We start from the raw sequence: 21390 nt of genomic DNA, 5'->3' as shown, positions 1-21390 counted from the left end.
TGCTGGAGCTTGGCGAGCAGCGCGGCTGAGCCCACCCCGGCAGTCCTGCGTTCGCAGCGGCAGAGGCGGCAGCACAGGTGCCGGGGGATGGCGTGTCTGGCTGCTGCTTTCACCGTCGGCTCCCCCGTGGTAAGCCCAGGGGTTCGCTCTCAAGGGGCGCGGTGTAAGCGGGGGGGGGGGTAGATCGGGGTGCAGGGCCGAGGTGTCAAACGTGGCTAGCGCGGATGTGAAGCCCGGGGAAACTGGCAAAGTGAAGGCAAGCCGCCCTCATCCGAGCTGGGGAATAATAAGCAGCAGTCTCGATCCTCTTCGGCAAAAGTGGGTGCCTTGTTTCCAGAGGATCTCTCTTTCTCTCTGTCTCGCATGAGTGACCACAGACAATTTTCGGGGGGGGGGGAACGCATAATAAAAAATATAGGGATGTATGAATGTAAAATCAAAGAAATGTTTACAAAAACAGTCATTCGAATTCAGGGGAGGACAAATGACCCCCTTTCCCCCTGTGTGAGCACAAGCTATCTCTCTGTTTATCTGTCGGCAGGTTTTTTGCTGACCGTGTGCCTGTTCGTCTGTGTACCCCTCTTCACTTTGTCAAACGTTGCTGTTTGCATTTATGCAGTATCCTCGTCACAGAATCCATGATGATACTGGATATTTATCTCTGAACAGGCTACATACAGGATGTCAGGGACAATAATAGATAAAGTGGCAAGGAAGATTTCATTCATAAAAAAATAAACAAACAAAAAAAAAACCAAACAAAACAAGGGCAAAAGGAGGGCATGCAGAAAAACTGCTTCCAAATCGCGTGAGGTAATGTCTCACCCCAGTTGGGTTTTGGACTCATTGTTTGGTGATGCAGGTAGCAGAGTAATCAGCTAACCCAGGAGCGATCCCAGGCAATCAAATGTTTTTGTAAGCAAATTAGTTCCTAGTTTTGGGAGGCTTATGTTTCAAGGTGGTAAGGCTGGTTGTGTGTGTTGTGTGTGTGTGTGTGTGCAGCAGAGGGATAAGTATTGTTTTTGATCCTGTTTTCCCTGTTTAGCAGCATTATGCATTTTGGGACAGAAGCCTTGCTTGCTTTGACCGACAGTTACCTCTTGCCTTGAAAAAAAAAAAAAAGATGCCAGGCTTAGATTTTCGGAGCATGCTCAGTCGTTCCTGTGATGTGACAGCATCTTTGCTGGGTAACAGAGAACCCCTGAAGCTGGATTATCTCATGGATTTGCGGAAAGGAACAAAACAAAGATTTTGACACTGATGAGCAAAGGAAGGTGCAAAGATCTCGGAGGAGAAAACATGTCGCTCATCTGAATTCCTGAATAAACAGTATGAGTTCTCTGTGCATGTTATCCTCTCCAGAAAATGAAATGAAGATATGTCAGACATAGGAAAGTCAGAATCAAAGCTATAAGATTTTATTTCTCATCGGTACGTTATGCATAATGATGGAATAGCGTGTAGGAGCCAGTCCTGGTTGTACATCACTGCATTTCTAGATCTGGCCAGGTCGGGAAGGTTCCTACCTCAGATATTGACTCTCTTCTGGTGTAGGCATACCTCTTTCCATGTAACTCGTACACTGCGGTGAAGTGGCAGTACCCTGAAGGGATTCCACTGGGTCACTGTCTTGTGGCTGGTGCTGCCTCTGTCACCACTCAGCCTGACTTTGTCTTGACAGACCTGTTGGAGGGGTTTGGGGGGATTTTGCCAGAGATCTGGGTTTTCTGGCGACCCGGGTACTGTAGATGGGAGCTAAGCTGGTGGAAATGTTGGAAATGTTGGAATTGCAGCAAACTGTAGAACTCACGGATGAAAAGACTGCAGATTCCAGCAAAAGATCCAAGGCTTGGAGGGTCTGGGGACATTTTTATTCTTAGGCCAGTTCTGCAAGGAAGACTTGAGGCTCTCAAATGTTCCTTGGACTATATTGGTACTCTCGTCGGCCACATTTTTACTAAAGGCAGTTTCCTTCCAGCCTTGGCATGTAAGCTTGTGTTGTACCCATGCACATGAAAGGACCAGAGCTCTCCAGGATTACAAGTGTTGAGCTCTGGATGTCACTAAAAGTTTCTGCGTCATCCCGGCATGTAAAGAAGCATTTCAGGTGGTACTTGCCCCCAAAACTGTACTGGGATGAAAAGGGAGTATAGCGCTACTCAAAACAACTGTTAAATTAATAAGACAGACCTTGCAGGGACTTAGAGCACCTCTGAGAAGTGATAAAATGTTGTTTTGCCATGTGCCAAGCCTAGTGTTGCACAGAAAATATTCATAATTTAAAGTTGTTTTTTTTCCTCCTTTCGAAGGTGCGTAGTGCTGCATGTTAGTGCTACATGATCTTGGGTGGCATTTCAAATTATTTGATGCTTTGACTTGGCAAGGTTGCAATGCCTCTTTACTGAAAGTGGCGCCCAGGGAGTGCACTGTGCTGCAGAGCTCCCAGAGTTTGCCAAGACTACTCTGTTGGAGATGCTTTTTAATCATTAATGCGGTGTGAAAGTTAGCAGCAGAGGTACAGATCCTTTCGTTTTTAATCGAAGAAAACATGGGTGTCATGGGATAGAGGAGTCAGTGGCTTTGATATGCTGTGCTGCCCCAATGCATGATTTCTACTGGTATTTCAGTTTTTTTCTAATTGTACCTAAAGGGATCAAGTTTAACAGAATGTACTGGGACTTAGGGATGGGCTGCGGAGGCCTCATAATACCCAGGTCACAGCTAAACTGGTTTGCTCATCTGAATTTGGATAGGACAAATAATCTGGTTATGTTCGGATATGACCCAGTTCTCCTCCAGCCTGACATTTTTTTTAGGGTGGAAGATGAATAAATCTTTTCATTAACAATTTATCTGAAATGCTAACTTTCTTGTGAATGCAGTGCCCTCGTTTGCCATCTGATCCCCTGCCAGGCGTGCCAGGAAACTGCTGTCATGCAGGCCGTCTGTAGCTTGGAGGGCACCAGCAGGGACTCAATAAGAATTGGCTCGGTGTAGGTCAAGTCCCAAATTATAGAAAAATATATATTTTTTTCTCAATCTTAGAATGTTTGGGTTAGTGTAAGAACCTGTGTCTGAGGGAGCAAATTCAAGCTGGAGCCGGTCCAGGGGGTGGCTACTAAAATGGACAGTGGTCTTTGTTCTAAAGCCTATGGGGATAAGACTTAAAGATCTAAACATGTACACCCTGGAGAGAAAAAGCGAGATAGGGAGAGATATGAGAGAGACTGGGTGACTGGGTGACTCGCCAGAATGATGGCTACTGCCTGGAGTCAATACCCTTATTAAATAAACATACACAGGCTTACGGTGACTCCAACATCGCTCTAAGCTTCAACAGCAAGAGGAAATGTGGAAAAAAGGATTCACACTCACAAAGAGGGGAGTAGCTGGCTTGTTACGGCGGTTACTACCCCAAATCAAATAAGCCTGATACTTCACTTTCAATGCATATACAGCAAAGTTCTCTGATTCAACGGCAGGGGAGAAGAAAAACTGATACTTCACACATCCAGCAGAGCTCTCTGCTTCAACGGCAGGGGAGAAGAAAAACTGATACTTCACGCATATCCAGCATAGCTCTCTGCTTCAACGGCAGGGGAGAAGAAAAGAGGGTTCGCACTCACAAAGCGGGGAGTAGCTGGCTTGTTACGGCGGTTACTACCCCAAACCAAATGTGCCTGATACTTCACTTTCGATGCACATCCAGCATGGCTCTCTGCTTCAACGGCATGGGAGAAGACTTATACGTCACACATATCCAGCATAGCTCCCTGCTTCAACGGCAGGGGAGAAGAAAAACAACCAATAAGGGCTAATAACATAGTCTGGGTAAAACAAATAAGCATGGGTGCAGCTTGCTTATTGCGGCGGCTACTACCCCTAACGAATCAAGCTAGATATTTCACTTGGATGCAGCTCCATCACTGCTCTCTACATTAAAGGTGGGGGTGGAAGGGAAATAGAACCAAGAGCTAAGAGAAACAGATAAGTATGAGAGAAAATATGTGTGAAGCTTGCTGGGCAGACTAGATGGGCCATTTGGTCTTCTTCTGCCGTCATTTCTATGTTTCTATGTTTCTATGTTAAGGTTTCCTTGCACAGGAGGAAAGGAGGCTCTAGGACAAAGGGGTCATGGGATGAGGGGTGAAACGGGGTAAACTCAGGCATCATGTTTACGGAGATGCATGGAACGGCCTCCCAGTGTAGGTAGTGGGGGCAAAAAAACGGTATCCGAATCCAAGATAGCTTGGGTTAAATACAGGGGATCGCGGAGGGAGTGATGGGGATTGTAAAGCTCAATTAGTTGGAGGGATGAGCGGACTAGATAGGCCATACGGTCTTTTTCTGCCGATTATAGGTAATAGGGTAAGGAGCAGTATTGAGTGACGGCTGACCATTCTTGGCAGGGTGAGGTGGCGTCTTCTGATCACTGGTGACCTGTACGAGAGGGGGGGATGGCTAATTACTGGTGATTCCAAGTGTAACACCTTACTACCTTTCACCAACATGTACACAATTTATATTTAATTTAGAAAAATTGTTTAAATGCTTTTTTTATCATTAAACTCTTTTTTTTTTCACTTCACCGCACTTAAGCAGTGAAAAAGGGGGAAAACCCTCGGCGCGCCCCTATGAAATGTCATGTGGTGCTCGGCCATCACAGGGAATGGAAACCCTTTCATAAATGTTGACATTAATAAATGTTATCAGTTTTAAAGACATTTTTCAAAATGGCCCGAAGAAAGGAACTTATCTCTTCAAAAGCTCTTCACAAACGTTTTTGAGGACATTTTGAATAATTTCTTTAAAACTGATAGCATTATAAAGCAATGTCAAAATTTATAAAAGGGTTTTTATTTTTTTCCTGTGATGGCAGCTTAAACAGCTGAGCAACAAATGAATAGTTTAATTTTTTATAGGGATTGCTGTCTGAGGGTTTTTTCCCCTCCTTTTTCATTGCTTAAGTGTGAGCCAAGTGAAAAAGAGTTTGAATAATGATCACAAAATAATAATAAAAAAATGTTTTCTAAATGAAATATAGATGTTGTAAATTTTGGTGTAAGGTGTTTTCCTTGGAATCATGTTGTGTTGTCACATCTTTGGAGTCACATTGGAGAAGGCTGATTGCTGGTGACATGGGTGAGGTGCAGAGTGAGGCGGTGGCTGATCGATAGTAGTGTGGATAAGGGGCAATATGGCATGATGGCTGATCAGTAGTTACGTGGACGAGGGCTCGTGGCTGATCACTGGTGGACTCTGATCACTGGCAGCATGAGCGAGGGGCACTGTGGAGCAGTGGTTGATCACTGGTGACATGGGCGAGGAGAGGCAGTGTGGGGTGATGGCTGATCAGTAGTTACGTGGACAAGGGCTCGTGGCTGATCACTGGTGGACTCTGATCACTGGCAGCATGAGCGAGGGGCACTGTGGAGCAGTGGTTGATCACTGGTGACATGGGCGAGGAGGGGCAGTGTGGGGTGATGGCTGATCAGTAGTTACATGGACGAGGGCTCGTGGCTGATCACTGGTGGACTCTGATCACTGGCAGCATGAGCGAGGGGCACTGTGGAGCAGTGGTTGATCACTGGTGACATGGGCGAGGAGAGGCAGTGTGGGGTGATGGCTGATCAGTAGTTACGTGGACAAGGGCTCGTGGCTGATCACTGGTGGACTCTGATCACTGGCAGCATGAGCGAGGGGCACTGTGGAGCAGTGGTTGATCACTGGTGACATGGGCGAGGGGGGGGGCAGTGTGGGGTGATGGCTGATCAGCAGTAACGTGGACGAGGGCTCGTGGCTGATCACTGGTGGACTCTGGTCACTGGCAGCATGAGCGAGGGGCACTGTGGAGCAGTGGTTGATCACTGGTGACATGGGCGAGGAGGGGCAGTGTTGGGTGATGGCTGATCACTGCAAGGGTGAGTGAGGCATAGTGTGGGATACCAGCTGTTCCTTGTTGGTGTACCCTACTGATAGAGCAGGGGATGAGCAGTGCGCTGGCTGAAAAGCATCCCCAGACTACCACGTTTTCTGGCAAGATCTGGAGGTAGGGAAGAGGGATGTGTCTGTCGTGACAGGGGTTGCATTACAGTGATACGAGCTGAGAGGAAGATGAGTGGTTAGTGTTGAGAAGAGAGGGACTTGTGCTGGGCTTGGACTCGATACAAAGTGTAATGGGTGAACTGCATCTTGGGACGCACCCCCTCATTCTGCTAAATGTCTTTTGTTTTTTTCTGGCCTGCGGAAAGTTCTAGACCATTGCCTTTAGGTATGGATTTATGACATCCCCCATTCTCATCACGCCTGTCCCAAAACGTCCTTCATGATAGCCTTTCGCCGCTGTCTGTTGAGATAGAAGGCGGGGAAGGGCAGTGGAGAGTTTCAGCTGCTTCTGAGGGAAATATTAAGCCCAGGCTCACCGCACAGGAACATTCTCCGGCTGTCTCCTAGAGACAAGTAAGGCAGATTTGAAATTATTTCCTTTTGATGATGCTGGTATTTGCTGGGGTCCCAGGATACAAGAAGAGGCAAATTAAGCCCATCTGCTTCTTATCTTTCATGTCCTCCAGGTCTTTAGTATGTAGCTAGGGTCTCCTGCCTTTATCCCCTCTGCAATTTGCCTTTTTCAGGGGTTGCCAACATTTCCAGCTCTTGAGAAACCCTGCAGCGTGTGTATGTGTTCAGCAAAAGTGAGCTGAAATCCAGAGGGATCTCTGCCAGCCCCGAGAGTCTGATCCTGTTAGCCCAGGGGATAAAGAATCCCTCTCGGTTACAGATGTCAGACTTTGAGAATTTGATGCCTGCCCTTGGAAATAATAAGGGTAAATAACCATTCCCTATTTAGCCATTCCACCCCACTCATGCGCCGTTTCCAAACTGGCGATAGAGATGAGGATACCTCTTAGCCCTGTTACAATGGTTGTTGCTGCCTGGCGTGGAGAGGTGTGTGCAGGAACACTGCATGCCCATCCTGAATATATTTCCATGAGACTGCCTGAATGCAGCACCACCCTCTCCCTTGTGAGCAGGAGTCACTGCTCCTTATGGAAAAATGCTGACTGGACACCCAATGAGGCACGTAAAAGAATCCTATCCGAGCAGCTTGCATTGGTTTCTGTGTGGGCAGAGTCACTAACATATGTGTGCGCCATGGTATGGCAAGTGAAGGTTTTTGTAATTATTATTATTGTAAAAAACAGTAATAATTATTGCGTATGATATGCATTTGAACTGTGGTAAATTGGGCCTAATCAGTGTTAGCAGTGAAGTGTGTGCTTCTTTTGTAAATGCCCTCTAACCTTCCGAAAAAAACTCGACATGGCTCTTCCTCCAAGCCTTCCCCTAACTTGCATATCCAACAATTTTTCTCCACCAGACCGGACAAGGACTCCTAACTAAACCCCCCTCCAAGTTTAGGCATTATATTTATGCCTCTCTTCTTTATATTATTGTATTATCTAATTTATTCAGTTATGCTGTCCTATATCTCCGGCTATCCTAGCCCTCCAAGTTAAAACCTCCTTGTTATATGTATGTTTCGCCTCTTGTTATATGGTTGATTAAGTTATACCCCTTGTTACATGTAAACCGATCTGATATGAATTTTTTTCATGAAGGTCGGTATACAAAAATGTTAAATAAATAAATAAATCAGCGACTTTTCAGCATAGTGTGCGCTCATTTTGTAAATCAGTGACTTTCAGTGTTAGCGGTACAGTGCGAGCTCCTTTGGTAAATCAGTGACTTTTCAGTGTTAGCGGTACAGTGCGAGCTCCTTTGGTAAATCAGTGACTTTCAGTGTTAGCGGTACAGTGTGAGCTCCTTTGGTAAATCAGTGACTTTCAGTGTTAGCGGTACAGTGCGAGCTCCTTTGGTAAATCAGTGACTTTTCAGTGTTAGCGGTACAGTGCGAGCTCCTTTGGTAAAGCAGTGACTTTCAGTGTTAGCGGTACAGTGCGAGCTCCTTTGGTAAAGCAGTGACTTTCAGTGTTAGCGGTACAGTGCGAGCTCCTTTGGTAAATCAGTGACTTTCAGTGTTAGCGGTACAGTGCGAGCTCCTTTGGTAAAGCAGTGACTTTCAGTGTTAGCGGTACAGTGCGAGCTCCTTTGGTAAATCAGTGACTTTCAGTGTTAGCGGTACAGTGCGAGCTCCTTTGGTAAATCAGTGACTTTTCAGTGTTAGCGGTACAGTGCGAGCTCCTTTGGTAAATCAGTGACTTTCAGTGTTAGCGGTACAGTGCGAGCTCCTTTGGTAAATCAGTGACTTTTCAGTGTTAGCGGTACAGTGCGAGCTCCTTTGGTAAATCAGTGACTTTTCAGTGTTAGCGGTACAGTGCGAGCTCCTTTGGTAAAGCAGTGACTTTCAGTGTTAGCGGTACAGTGCGAGCTCCTTTGGTAAAGCAGTGACTTTCAGTGTTAGCGGTACAGTGCGAGCTCCTTTGGTAAAGCAGTGACTTTCAGTGTTAGCGGTACAGTGCGAGCTCCTTTGGTAAAGCAGTGACTTTCAGTGTTAGCGGTACAGTGCGAGCTCCTTTGGTAAAGCAGTGACTTTCAGTGTTAGCGGTACAGTGCGAGCTCCTTTGGTAAATCAGTGACTTTTCAGTGTTAGCGGTACAGTGCGAGCTCCTTTGGTAAAGCAGTGACTTTTCAGTGTTAGCGGTACAGTGCGAGCTCCTTTGGTAAAGCAGTGACTTTCAGTGTTAGCGGTACAGTGCGAGCTCCTTTGGTAAGGCAGTGACTTTCAGTGTTAGCGGTACAGTGCGAGCTCCTTTGGTAAAGCAGTGACTTTCAGTGTTAGCGGTACAGTGCGAGCTCCTTTGGTAAAGCAGTGACTTTCAGTGTTAGCGGTACAGTGCGAGCTCCTTTGGTAAAGCAGTGACTTTCAGTGTTAGCGGTACAGTGCGAGCTCCTTTGGTAAAGCAGTGACTTTCAGTGTTAGCGGTACAGTGCGAGCTCCTTTGGTAAAGCAGTGACTTTTCAGTGTTAGCGGTACAGTGCGAGCTCCTTTGGTAAAGCAGTGACTTTTCAGTGTTAGCGGTACAGTGCGAGCTCCTTTGGTAAAGCAGTGACTTTCAGTGTTAGCGGTACAGTGCGAGCTCCTTTGGTAAAGCAGTGACTTTCAGTGTTAGCGGTACAGTGCGAGCTCCTTTGGTAAAGCAGTGACTTTCAGTGTTAGCGGTACAGTGCGAGCTCCTTTGGTAAAGCAGTGACTTTCAGTGTTAGCGGTACAGTGCGAGCTCCTTTGGTAAAGCAGTGACTTTCAGTGTTAGCGGTACAGTGCGAGCTCCTTTGGTAAAGCAGTGACTTTCAGTGTTAGCGGTACAGTGCGAGCTCCTTTGGTAAATCAGTGACTTTTCAGTGTTAGCGGTACAGAGCGAGCTCCTTTGGTAAATCAGTGACTTTTCAGTGTTAGCGGTACAGTGTGAGCTCCTTTGGTAAATCAGTGACTTTTCAGTGTTAGCGGAACAGTGTGAATGACTTTGATAAATCACAGACTTTTCACTGCTATCAGTGCAATATGTGCTCCTTTTCGTTGTAGTGTGACTGCAGTTCTGTTTTAGTGCAAAAAAATGACAGTGAAAAATGGCAGTGCAGCACTGCACCGACAGCAAATGGCGCACCCCTGGTTTCCGCACGTGCTGGTGCAAGGTTGCTAAAACTCATGAGTCTGTCCTGGATAAGCATATGCAGTGCAAATCCGGTCGAGTTTTCGGGATATGCACAATGAATATTCAGATATTTGCAAGGGTTTGACCTAAACACATCTGGTTACTTTGCACATTTTGGTTATCCTGAAATATAGACCAGGTGGTGACCCTCAGACTGAAGATCTGCTCCCTGACCGTAGCATATAGGAACATTTTTACTTCATTTTGTAAAGTGTCCTCACAAATGTCTGGCGTTAGTCCAATAAGAAGGTATTATAACTTGTTTGCTGGCCTTTATTTCTGCAAAATTTGGCAGATGTTACCTCATATTTGCATAACTGTTTGCCATAAGGTTTTAGTGTGAAAATTTCTGCCCAAAATGCAGAAAGAGACGAAATGCATAGCTCAGTAATATTTTGCTGTTTAAAAAAAATACATAACGAAGACAAAAACTAAATTTAGGAATAGCAAAAGCAGCAAATGGTTTTTTTTTGGATTTTTCCAGGTCTGCCAGTTTTGGCAACATTTTCTCCATTTTAAATTTTATGCGTGTGTTGTGTGTGTGTGAATTTTTCCCAAAGGCGAATAAAGTCCGCTTTGTGCTTTTATGTGGTTTCGCTGCAAAGCTTTCCACACGTCTGCAGCCGTGTGTCGGGTGTGTCCCTGCAGGATTCCGGGGGTGACCTTTCTCCTCTCTTGTGCTTTTTCACTCAGAACACCAGCTGCCCTCTCGCCGCTATGATGGAGCCGAAGTCGGTGTGCGTGTCTGTGGACGAGGTGGTCTCCGGCGGGGCGGGGAACCCGGAGAACCCCCTGCTTAACGGGCACCTGAAGAAGGTGGAGAATAGCTTGCTGGAGGCCCAGCGCTTCTCTTCCCTGCTGCGCAGGCCGGCTGTCAACATCGAGTTCCAGGATCTGTCCTTCTCCATTCCAGAGGGGCCCTGGTGGAGGAAGAAAGGTGAGGAGCATGGCGGCAGGAGCCGGGAAGTTGGGGGGGGGGGGGGGGCAACGCAGAGTCTCTCCGTTCCAGCCTGAAAGCCTCGGCCTTTTTTTTTTTTGGAGCAGGTTTTGGGTTCAGGCTTAGCGAGGGGCGGAGGAAGTGTAGGCCCCGTATCGTGTTCATTGTCTGCAGAAAATGTTGGGGTTTAGAGTCTTTTATTCCTGACCCTGCAGGTCTGAACGGGAAAGGGGGTGGTTAGCCCTGAATTTGTTTTGGGAACAGGTGTGGGCGTTCTTTTTTTTTTTTATTGGGGAGGGGGTGGAATTACTATATTTGCTACTGGGGAAAGGTTTTCGTATTTCCCACTTGTATGACCATTAGGGGTTGTGGCACCGCTTGGCAGTTTTTTCGGCAGCTTCGTATCTTTCCTGCAGTCCTGCCGAGGTCATCGCCTGAGTATTGATTTGGGTGGAAATAAAATAATCCCAGTGCTGCCGGGTCTCTTATGGTCCTTTTTTTAAATTTTGAGATTATAAATTCTGTTCCTGAGCTGCAGTGTAAAGGCCGGGAATTGGCTCAGATAGAGCTGCCTGTGCATCCACTGCCGTTCTCGGGGCTTGCATGTACTACAGTCCAAAACCTCGTTCCCCCCGCTCGGGGATATGTGGCAGGACTTGGTTTCAGGTACATAACTCAAATTTTACATTTGTGGGCCTTCCAGTCCGTGCATACATTTAAACTACTCATTAAAAAAAAAAGGTGCAAATTACAGGGTAGTTCTAACTTCCTACGTCGTTATATTTTAAGAAACAGTTGGAAAGAAGATAATTAGGGACTCTGCCATGGAAAGAACTCTGATGTCTGTGCCAGGGAGAGGATTTGTGAGGGTGCAGCATAGAATGTTCCGGCTTCTTCTTTCATCAGGGCCATGATCTTTCAGTGATCAAAGAGCACTGGATGGAGGACATTTGGAGTGAAGCTTGCCCTGGTTCTGACATAATGCTGAATCTGGTTTCCCTTTTCCCACTTATGACACCAGGGAGGTTAGAGCACTGATTCAAGAACATCGCTGGGACTTATGAGTTCTAACCTCACTCTGCCACCAACTGTCTGCATAATCTTGAGCAAATCTATCTACTTGTTTCTTGGTTTTAATTCAGGATTTTCCACCGACTCTCTGGAACTCTTGGCATTTGTTAGTCATTTTTCTGACTTCATATTTTTGGCTTGCAAACTGCTTGTATAGATCTGTCCTCATCCTGCCCAGCCTAACTCATCTATTTCACATATTATTGGCTACATGCAGATTCCCATTTTAGTTGAAGGATGTCCCTTTGAGTGCCACCACTGTTAACTCAGGAGAATCTGGTGCAATGGATGCAAGTGCAGTTGACAAAGGTGTGTCCAGTAACCATGAATGCAAAAACATCTGATGCCATCGATGTGAGTGCCATTGATGCAAGAGCATTGGGTGCCATCGACTCAGGAGTGTCTGGCACCATTGACGCTTGTGCCATCAATGTAGGCATGTCTGGCGCTGTTGATGTGGGCTAGTGCAGGAGCATTTGGCACTGCCAACATGGGTGCTGTTGATAGAGGAGCGTCTAGCACCATCAATACAAGCACGTCTGGTGCCATCGACATGCATAGCATGTTTAATGCAGCAGAGTCTGAAGCCGTCAAGATATGAATGTCTGTCAACGAAGACTCCATCGGTGCAGGAGCGTCCTGACACAAGTGCTTAAGATCTAATGCATCTATACCATCGATGCATCTACCTCATCGGTATATCATTGATGCATCTGTACCATCAGTGCATCATTGGTGTGTCTGCATCATGGGAGCACTTGATGCATCTGCATCATCAGTGCATCTGTTGTGACCGTCGCTGCCCGACGTCTTCACTACGCCCACCTTACCTCTTTGGCGACTCCTTCTTTGCCTGTTGGAAGTTTGGCTGCCGCGGCGTCATTTTGCCATTCCCCTCCGGCGTCCCCGGACCGGCTGGACGCTGCACATCGCCATGTTTCCCAGCAGCCTAAGGGCGCGCGTGCAGCGCAGCCCCGACTCAAGTACCAGCAGTGGCGTGAACCTCAGGGGCGTCTTCCTGAGGTGACGTCACCCTCACTGGATATTTAAGGTCTCAGAAATCTCTAACGAATCGAGTTAGCAAGGGCTTTCCCCCAGGTATCAATGGATGGGATTCGCTCTCCACATACCTTGCTACTCTGCCTCCTCGGACTTACCAGGGGTACCCGCTCCTCGGGGGCCTCGCTTTCTCTTTGCTTTTCAGATTGCAGTCTGGAATCGGTACTCACTCCTCGAGTGCCCTCGTTCCGGACTTGCTACTGAATACCACTTCTGCCAGGAAGTCATCGCTGCCTACAACACCAGTGAGTTACCATCGCTCTCTCAGAGCTTTCCCTGGAACCAGGTACTCGCTCCTCGAGGGCCTAAACCTTTCCAGCTCCTGGGCTGCTCATGAGACATTGTGTGAGAGTTACCATCAAGGTTCTGTTCCTGAACTCTGCATACTCTGCCTACTCACTATATTCAATTTCTCTACAGCTCAGCCTCCAGGGATCGCTGTTCCAGTATCTGAGGGACTACAGCCCAGCCGGGCATTCCAGCTCACTACTGCCACCTCTGGTGGTTCAGTATACTGTCTAATAAAAGAACTAGTGTGTGTCTGTCTCCACATTCTGAGCCTGACCGGTGGTCCCTCTCGGGATCTTCCCCCGGGGGCGTGGCCATCTGCCACCGGCCCAAGGATCCACCCACAACTACCACGAACACTAACAGCATCTATGCCATTTGTGCATCTGCACTATTGGTGAACTCAATGCCTCTGCTTCATAGATGCTCTTGATACACTATGCATTCTGTCAGCACAGAAGTCATGGATTCCCAATCTGAGAATTCCTCTCTACATCTGGAAACACTGGAACTTATTTCTTGCTTTTGGCAAACACAAGTGGTCCAGATGGCAACTCCTGCATGGAGCCCAGTTCAGGCATTTCAGGATGATTTCTTTCTCAAAAAATGCACAGGTTCATTGCAGTAGAAGGCTGCATTGAATCCTACCACAGTGGGGTGTTCAATTGCGTGCGTTTGGCAGAACCCCATCAATTTCATCTTCTTGACATTCTACGTCCAGGGCATCCTAACTAAAAGGCTCAGCATCATTACAAGATGACAGGCTTATTTCCAGGGGATTCTGACATCAGCAAGGTCCTGGTCTCACTTACCATCTTCTTTGGAGTCATGATTCCCCCTGTATCCCTGACAAACTAAAGAGTAGCTGTTGTGTCCGTCGGTTCCCTCTCTCTGCCCTCCTTACCTCTTTGGCGCCTCCCTCTTCATCCGCGGGAAGATTGGCTGCTGCGGTGTTGTTCAGCCGAAGTCCTCCGGCGTCCCCGGATCGGCTAGACGCTGCCAACCGCCATGTTTCCTGGAGGCCTAGGGGCGCGCGGCGTGGCCCCGACTGAAGTACCGGCGATGGCGCGAACCTCGGGTGCGACCCCGAAGATGACGTCACCAGCAACGGATATATAAGGTCTTGGAATTTGCTAACAGATTGAGTTAGCAAGGGTTGGGTTACACTACCTAAGCTACTCTGCCTCCTTGGACTTACTAGGGGTACCCGCTCCTCGGGGGCCTTGATCTCTCCTTTGTTTTTCAGATGACAGTCTGGAACCGGTACTCGCTCCTCGAGGGCCCTCGTTCTCAGACTTACTCAGTACTCTCTTCTGCCTGGAAGTCATCACTGCCATCTACATCCGTGAGTTACCATCGCTCTCTCAGAGCTTTCCCTGGAACCAGGTACTCGCTCCTCGAGGGCCTATACTTTCCAGCTCCTGGGCTTCTATGAGACATTGAGTGAGTGTTACCATCTGGTTCAGTTCATGAACTCTGCATACCCTGCCTACTCACTATATTTCAGTTTCTCTACAGCTCAGCCTCCAGGGATCGCTGTTCCAGTATCTGAGGGACTGCAGCCCAGCCGGGCATTCCAGCTCACTACTGCCACCTCTGGTGGTTCAGTATACTGTCTAATGAAAGAACTAGTGTGTGTCTGTCTCCATTCTCTGAGCCTGACCGGTGGTCCCTCTCGGGATCTTCCCTCCCTGGGGGCGTGGTCATCTGCCACCGGTCCAAGGATCCACTCACAACTCTCCTAAATAACTACAGATTGCTAATTCCTTGCAACAAATAACTACAGTAGCAAATCACCTGGACCAGATGGTATACATTCCAGAGTGTTGAAAGAACTGAGAAATGAAATTGCAGACCTGCTAATGGAAATATGTAAACTATCAGTAACATCATCTATGGTACCTGAAGACTGGAAGGTTGCCAATGTAATGCCAATTTTTGGAAAGAGATCAAGGGGTGATCCAGGAAATCACAGACCAGTGAGTCTGATGTCTGTGCCAGGCAAAATGGTAGAAGCTGTCATAAAGAACAACATTTCTGAATATATATAGATAGGCATAGTTTAATAGGACAAAGCCATCATGGATTTAGCCAAGGGAAGTCTTGCCTCTCAAATTTGCTACATTTTTTGAGGGCGTAAATAAACATGTGAGCCAGTTGATATAGTGTATCTGGATTTCCAGAAAGTATTTGACAAAGTCCCTCATGAGAGACTTCTTAGGGAATTAAAAAGTCATGGGATAGGGGACAGTGGCCTTATTGTGGATTGAACAACAAAGGGACTACCTTACACCGTGGAAGTATTTTATTAAGAGTGCCCGACTCAAGCTGAGTTTCGCCAAAAAGGCTGCATCAGGGGCTAAAATGGGACCGCCTTCCGATTTGTTTTATTGGACCTTATGGTGGATTGTCAACTGGTTAAAAGAAAGAAAACAGAGAGTAGGGCTAAAGGGTAGATTTTCCCAAGGGAAAAAGGTGAATAGTGGAGTGCCCCAGGGATCTGTTTTGGGACCTCTACTTTTTAATATATTTATAAACAACCTGGAAGTGGAAGCAACAAGTGAGGTGATCAAATTTGCAGATGTCACAAAATTATTCAAATTTGTTAAATTAGAAGAGAATTGTGAGAAATTGAAAGTCGACCTTGCAGAACTGGGAGAGTGAGCATGCAAATGGCAAATAAGATTTTATGTGGACAAGTGCAAAGTATTGCACTTAGGGAAGAGTAACCCAAATTATAGGTACATAATGCAAGGTTCCACATTAGGAGTCACCACTCAGGAAAAGGATCTAGGTGTCAACGTTGAAAATACGTTGAAATCTTCTGCTCAGTGTGCAGCAGCAGCCAAGAAAGCAAATAGACTGCTAGGGATTATTAGGAAAGGAATGGAGAATAAAACGGAGAATATCATAATGTCTCTGTATCGCTCCGTAGTATGATCTCATCTTGAGTGCAGTTCTGATCAGTTCTGATCACCACATCTCAAAAAAGATATAGCAGAATTAGGAATGTTACAGAGAAGGGTGACTAAAATTATAAGGGGGATGGAACAATTCCCCTATGAAGAAAGGCTAAAGAGGTTAGGACTCTTCAGCTTGGTGAAGAGACAGCTGAGGGGAGATATGATAGAGGTCTATAAATTGAGTAGAATGGAACGAGTAAACATTAATCAGTTGTTAACTCTTTCAAAAAGTACAAAAGACCAGGGGACACACAATGAAATTACTAGTTAAGATATTTAAAACTAGTAAGAGAAAATATTTTTTTCACTCAACGCATAATTAAGCTTTGGAATCCCTTGCCAGAGGATGTGGTGAAAGCTGTTAGTGTAGCTGCATTTAAAAAAGGTTTGGACAAGTTCCTGGAGGAAAAGTCCATTAACCTACAAAACCGTACTCGCTGCAGTCACCCTGCTGCGCTCTCCTGAGACATTTGGGGTACTCCCTTTTTCATCTGGGACCTGGGACAAAGCCATTCCTCCTCACCAGCCACAGGCTTTCCCCGCATGTCCCAACACACTAACCAGTCTAAACAAGCCCAACCCATGCAAACAAATCTTTACCCAAACTCCCGGAAGAATATAGTCAGACTCTCAGAAATACCAAAGCGTCCCCCCCCTGATCTCCCTCTTTGACAGGCCCGTTTGCTTGCTCCTGCGTTGTAGTGCCTGACTCAGAGCGGGGCCGGCCTGAAAACGCACATAAAGGGAGTTTACAAGACTCACAGGGTCTCTGAGCCTTTTTAAATGTAGGGTGTGGTTAGTTTTGTTTGCCAAACTCCGCAAATAACTTTCTGCTGGACCTTTGTCCATGTCCCAGCTTTTGGGTGGATCAGACTTTGTGGAAAGCAAAGACCTGTGAAAAGTCCATTACTTCTGCCCTCCTGTTCTCAGCCCTCCTCCCCTGGCTTCCCGAGCTGAGCCCCGGGCCTCCTCAGATAGTCCCAGTGCACAGGCCTAGGCTCTGGGCTTCTGCTCCTTTCATTGTCTCCTGGCAGGCTGGTTTTTACATACATTTGTAGTCCTGCTTTTCATCGGGAAGTCAGAACTACAAATCCATGCATGCAGTGGGGTAAAACCAGGACTGGACTAGCAGCCTGGTCATTGCTGGCCACATTGAATTTTTAATGGTTTTCCTTTTGCCGGCCCTTGAAGTGCTGGAGCCTGCTATGTCTGCCAGCATGAACGTCTACCTGTGTGCTCTTTTGCACCGGGTAACAGCACTGCAGCAGGTGCGCTAGCGTGTGCAGTTGGGGGAGGGATGAACTTCCCACTGAGCAACACTGGAATTATGGATAGGGCAGAATTCTGGGACAGAGTGCGGAAAACCTATTGAATACGAATTAAGGAGAAAACACATTAACTGGCTAATGTTGTACTTGGGGCTTGATGAAACAAATCACAGGCTACACATCAGCCTTCTATAGCAATTTATTTTCACCATTTAAATGCTGCAAATATTGCAAAACCTAGGAGTCTGTCGTTTTATTTGTATATTGTGGTTTGTGGTCGCTCCTGGGTGAGCCCAGGATGCAGTGGATGTGTCCTCAGCAGGCAGCTTTCGCTCTGTTTAAGTACTGCCTCCGCCCGGGAAAGCTGAATGGTGCTGATTGTGATGCACGAGGAAATAAATTGAACCAGTGCTGTAGAACATGGAGCTTAGGCAGATAAGCACCAGGGTGGCAAAAGAAATAAAGGTTTAAAGCGGATTACTGGAAGAATAGAGAGATAAAACGTTATGGTGACACACCAGCAGGCCTGACCTTTGCAACCAGTAGTAAGCATTCAGTTTTCTTTATTCTGATCCCTTTCTGAAGTTTGCATTGTAATAGTAAATGATGGCAGAAAAAGACCAGATTGCGCCATCCAGTCAGCCCAGTTATGATTCTTCCCCTTTGGGTAGATGAGCCCGTACATTTCCATGCTCAAGCCTACTTCAGGTACCCACCCTCCATATCTGTGTCGAGGGGACTATTGGGGCTTGCTTTTGTTGCAGTCTTGTGAAGCAAGTCAAATAACACCCAGCCGAAAGTGAGGTGTAACCCTTTGGCCTAGTCTTCCCATCACCAAGAGCCTTTCTTATGCTATTCTGATGGCGGCCTTACGCACTGCTTGGTGCGGGGAGCTCGCCCATGGCGTAGAGGAAAAGTTGGCTGTGCGTGTCTCCGGAGGTGTTTGAGCAGCCTGGACGGGCGTGTCGGGCTGCTAGGACTGCAGTGTAGGCATGGTGTAGCTGGGGTACTCTTTCGTCACGGTGGAGGTGCATCTCAGGAGGTAGCTGACTGCTGGTGCCTGTGGGTTCTGGGCTCCTTGCTAGGGTCCCTCGCAGTGCCTTCTGCTGCTTGCATTTTGAAGTCTGACAAGGGTGATGGGAAATTTGGGAGTCTTTGGCTCAGGAAGATAATGTTCTGCTTCCCTTTCCACACAGCAAGCTGGGTCACAGCAGGCTTAAATTGTTACTTTTATAGTTTCCTGTTCAGACCTTTTAAAAAGTCTTCTGCATCTGCTTTACGAAATTTCTTGATTCATTGCGTGCAAAACTCAACTACTTTTTCAGTATAATTTTGAGGTCCGAATATCAGATTTCTGAAAACCAAGAACTGGGATGCTGCAGTTTAAAATTCCCCTTGTCTAAGACTTTCAGGATTCTTGCTCAGCCTCATTCTTTGTCAGGGCCTCTGAGCAGCCCAGTTGTACCTGGGGAGCATCTCAACTAAACAGACTCTATTCATTCTTCCCCTCCAGTGTTCCTTCAAGTCTATGGAGGTGAATGACCTGATTAGGAGAGGGATGCCTTTGAAATCTGTGTCAGTGAGTGTTAGGGTTGTGGATCCTTGTGTTGGGGTGAGATCAACTCAAAAATAAGAACATAAGAACATGCCATACTGGGTCAGAGCAAGGGTCCATCAAGCCCAGCATCCTGTCTCCAACAGTGGCCAATCCAGATTACAAGTACTTGGCAAGTTCCCAAACACAACCTATAGAGAAGGCCTTATTGGTCCTCACCGCCAACTGGCGGAGCAGACGGTGCAAAAACTGGACGGGAGCTTTGCCTGTACCAACCCCTTTCCCCTCGGGTTGAGCTTTTGGGTTCTGGGGGCCGGCAGTTCTTAGGTGGCAGCCTCTGGAACGCAGGCTGAAGAGTTGATCTGGGGTCAGGCTGAGGTCAGAGGCAGGCGGTAGGCAAGGATAATGAGAGTCCAGACTGGTAATCCATCCAAAGCTAGGAATGTGGTAGCTAGGTAGAACTGGAGGGACTAAGGCCAGGCTGGAGAAGAAGAGACGAAGGCAAGGCTGGGAAGGAGCAGGATCAGAACTCTGGAGCAGCAGTTCGCACTGCAGTAAGTGTAGTCGACCCATTGCTGAGGCGAACCTGTGTTGCATGGCCTGGGTTGAAATACCCAGCCATGTGATGTCATCAGGGAGCTCCCGAGGAATCTGTTCCTGTCATGGGGCCTCTACAGGGTGGTGCGGGCCTAGGGGAAGGCCCAAAGGCGATGGCGGCATCGTTCCTGGATGCGCAGAGTGGCGGTGCCAGCACTGCTTGGCAGCGCTGGGTGAGTGTGCCGACTCACGGGGGACTGATTAGGAGGGGGATGCCTTTTGTAATCTATGGAGGTGAATGACATAGTTAGGAGGGGGATGCTATTGAAGTTTCATGGTTGAGAGGAGATGACTGAGGGGGGGATATGATAGAGGTCTTTTTAAATCATGAGACATCTAGAACGGGTAGATGTGAATCGGTTATTTACTCTTTCAGATAATAGGAGCACTAGGGGACAATCCATGAAGTTAGCGTGTGGCACATTTAAAACTAATCGGAGAAAGTTCTTTTTCACTCAACACACAATTAAGCTCTGGAATTCATTGCCAGAGGATGTGGTTAATGCAATTAGTGTAAGTGGGTTTAAAAAAGGTTTGGATGTTCCTAGAGAATAAATCCATAAAATGCTATGACAGTAATTAATAAGCAATAGTAGCTTGTGATGTATCTAATGTTTTGGTACTTGCCAGGTACTTGTGACTTGGATTGGTCACTGTTGGAAACAGGATACTGGGCTTGATGAGCTCTTGGTCTGACCCAGTATGGAAATTTCTTATGTAAAGAAGACAAGGACTTTCTTAAGAATATATAAAAATTATGCTTGCACTATTTCAATTTAAATCAAAAGTGAAATTTCACAGTTAAAAGTTTGTAATTTATGTCTTATCTTGATAAATTGTTGATTTTTATACTTGGTACATTTTTTATTTCTATATAATTTAATTATTGTTTAAAAACAAACAATATGAAATGTTTTCAATAAAAAAAAATGTACCTTTTTTTCATAGTTCAAGGTGTGAAACTTTATGCAAACTTATGCAAATTTGGCACATAATTGCCACAGAATTTTGAAAAGTTTGCCACAGAATGTGCTGAAGAATTTTGAAAAATCTGCTGCAGGAAACCAGGAATTCTGATTAGCAGGAGAATTTGAGTTTTGCTGAACAGCAACTTGTCCTAAAAGGAAAAATTCATCAGATGTTTGGCAGTAAAAGCAAACATTGCTCACGTACACAGGAGGAAGTGCTACTGTGGATATTCGGGTGGCACCTCCCTCTTTGACGTGCCCACAAATACCCAGTTCCGCCGAGGCCTTGTTCGCCCCTTCCAGCCCATTCATTTTCTCTCTCAGGCGTGGCAGTGGGTCCCTAGGACTGTAGGGAAATCAGAAGCCACAGAAGCATGTCGTACGACAGTGCCACCTTGTCAGGTGGGAGTCCCTCACACTGGGGCCGATGTAATAAGCTGCACTAAAGCTGCCGTGGGCTTTTGCGTGCGTTGTCCTGCGCTAGTCTTACGCACTGCGTATGTAATAACGTGGTCAGCGCAGGAAATCCTGCTTAAAATCCCGGGGCTGGTTTTGCGCCAGTGCTTGCAAACGGCAAGCACAGGAGGCAGTTAGCTATGCAGGGAGCCGCGCATCGGTTAGTGCAGGTTTCTCTACGCGGATCTTTTAGCGCCTGGGTCCGGGCAGGAGTTAAGGGACAGCGCGAGCATGGAGGCCGGTTTACTCCATTGCTGGCGTCAGTGTGGTCGTGTGTCCGTGCGGCTCTAAGATAATCGTGGATTGCCTGCACTTTTTCCGGACGCCATGGCACGTTCTGCGGGTTGGCTGAGGAAACCTCTGCTGCGTTTCCCGCGCTCACCGGTATCCGCTGGTACAGCTGCCATGCGATCAGAGACGGATCACGAAGGGGGTTAGACATTGCCCGACCCACCTTCAGTACCACTCCCAGACCACTAACTTCTTCACTGATTTATGAGAGGGGGAAGGCTTTCGCCCCCGTGAGTCACTCGTGGGTCACCACATTAATGTGGGTT

At 47.0% G+C, this 21390-nt stretch overlaps 1 protein-coding gene across 1 annotated transcript in view; it reads left to right on the top strand.

The window, feature by feature from the left end:
• ABCG1 (ATP binding cassette subfamily G member 1) overlaps positions 1-21390 on the top strand; it is an 89108-nt gene continuing 67718 nt past the window's right edge. The window contains exons 1-2 of the mRNA XM_029578619.1: positions 1-129; positions 10365-10608. Coding sequence (XP_029434479.1) covers positions 88-129; positions 10365-10608 — 286 coding nt within the window. The 5' untranslated portion in view covers positions 1-87. The remainder of the gene's footprint in view (positions 130-10364; positions 10609-21390) is intronic.

The sequence above is a fragment of the Rhinatrema bivittatum genome, chromosome 15 (genome assembly GCF_901001135.1).
Source record: "Rhinatrema bivittatum chromosome 15, aRhiBiv1.1, whole genome shotgun sequence".
In the NCBI taxonomy this organism is placed as follows: Eukaryota; Metazoa; Chordata; class Amphibia; order Gymnophiona; family Rhinatrematidae; genus Rhinatrema; species Rhinatrema bivittatum.
The sequence above is the reverse complement of the archived record's forward strand: the minus strand, read 5'-3'. Positions and strand labels throughout refer to the sequence as shown.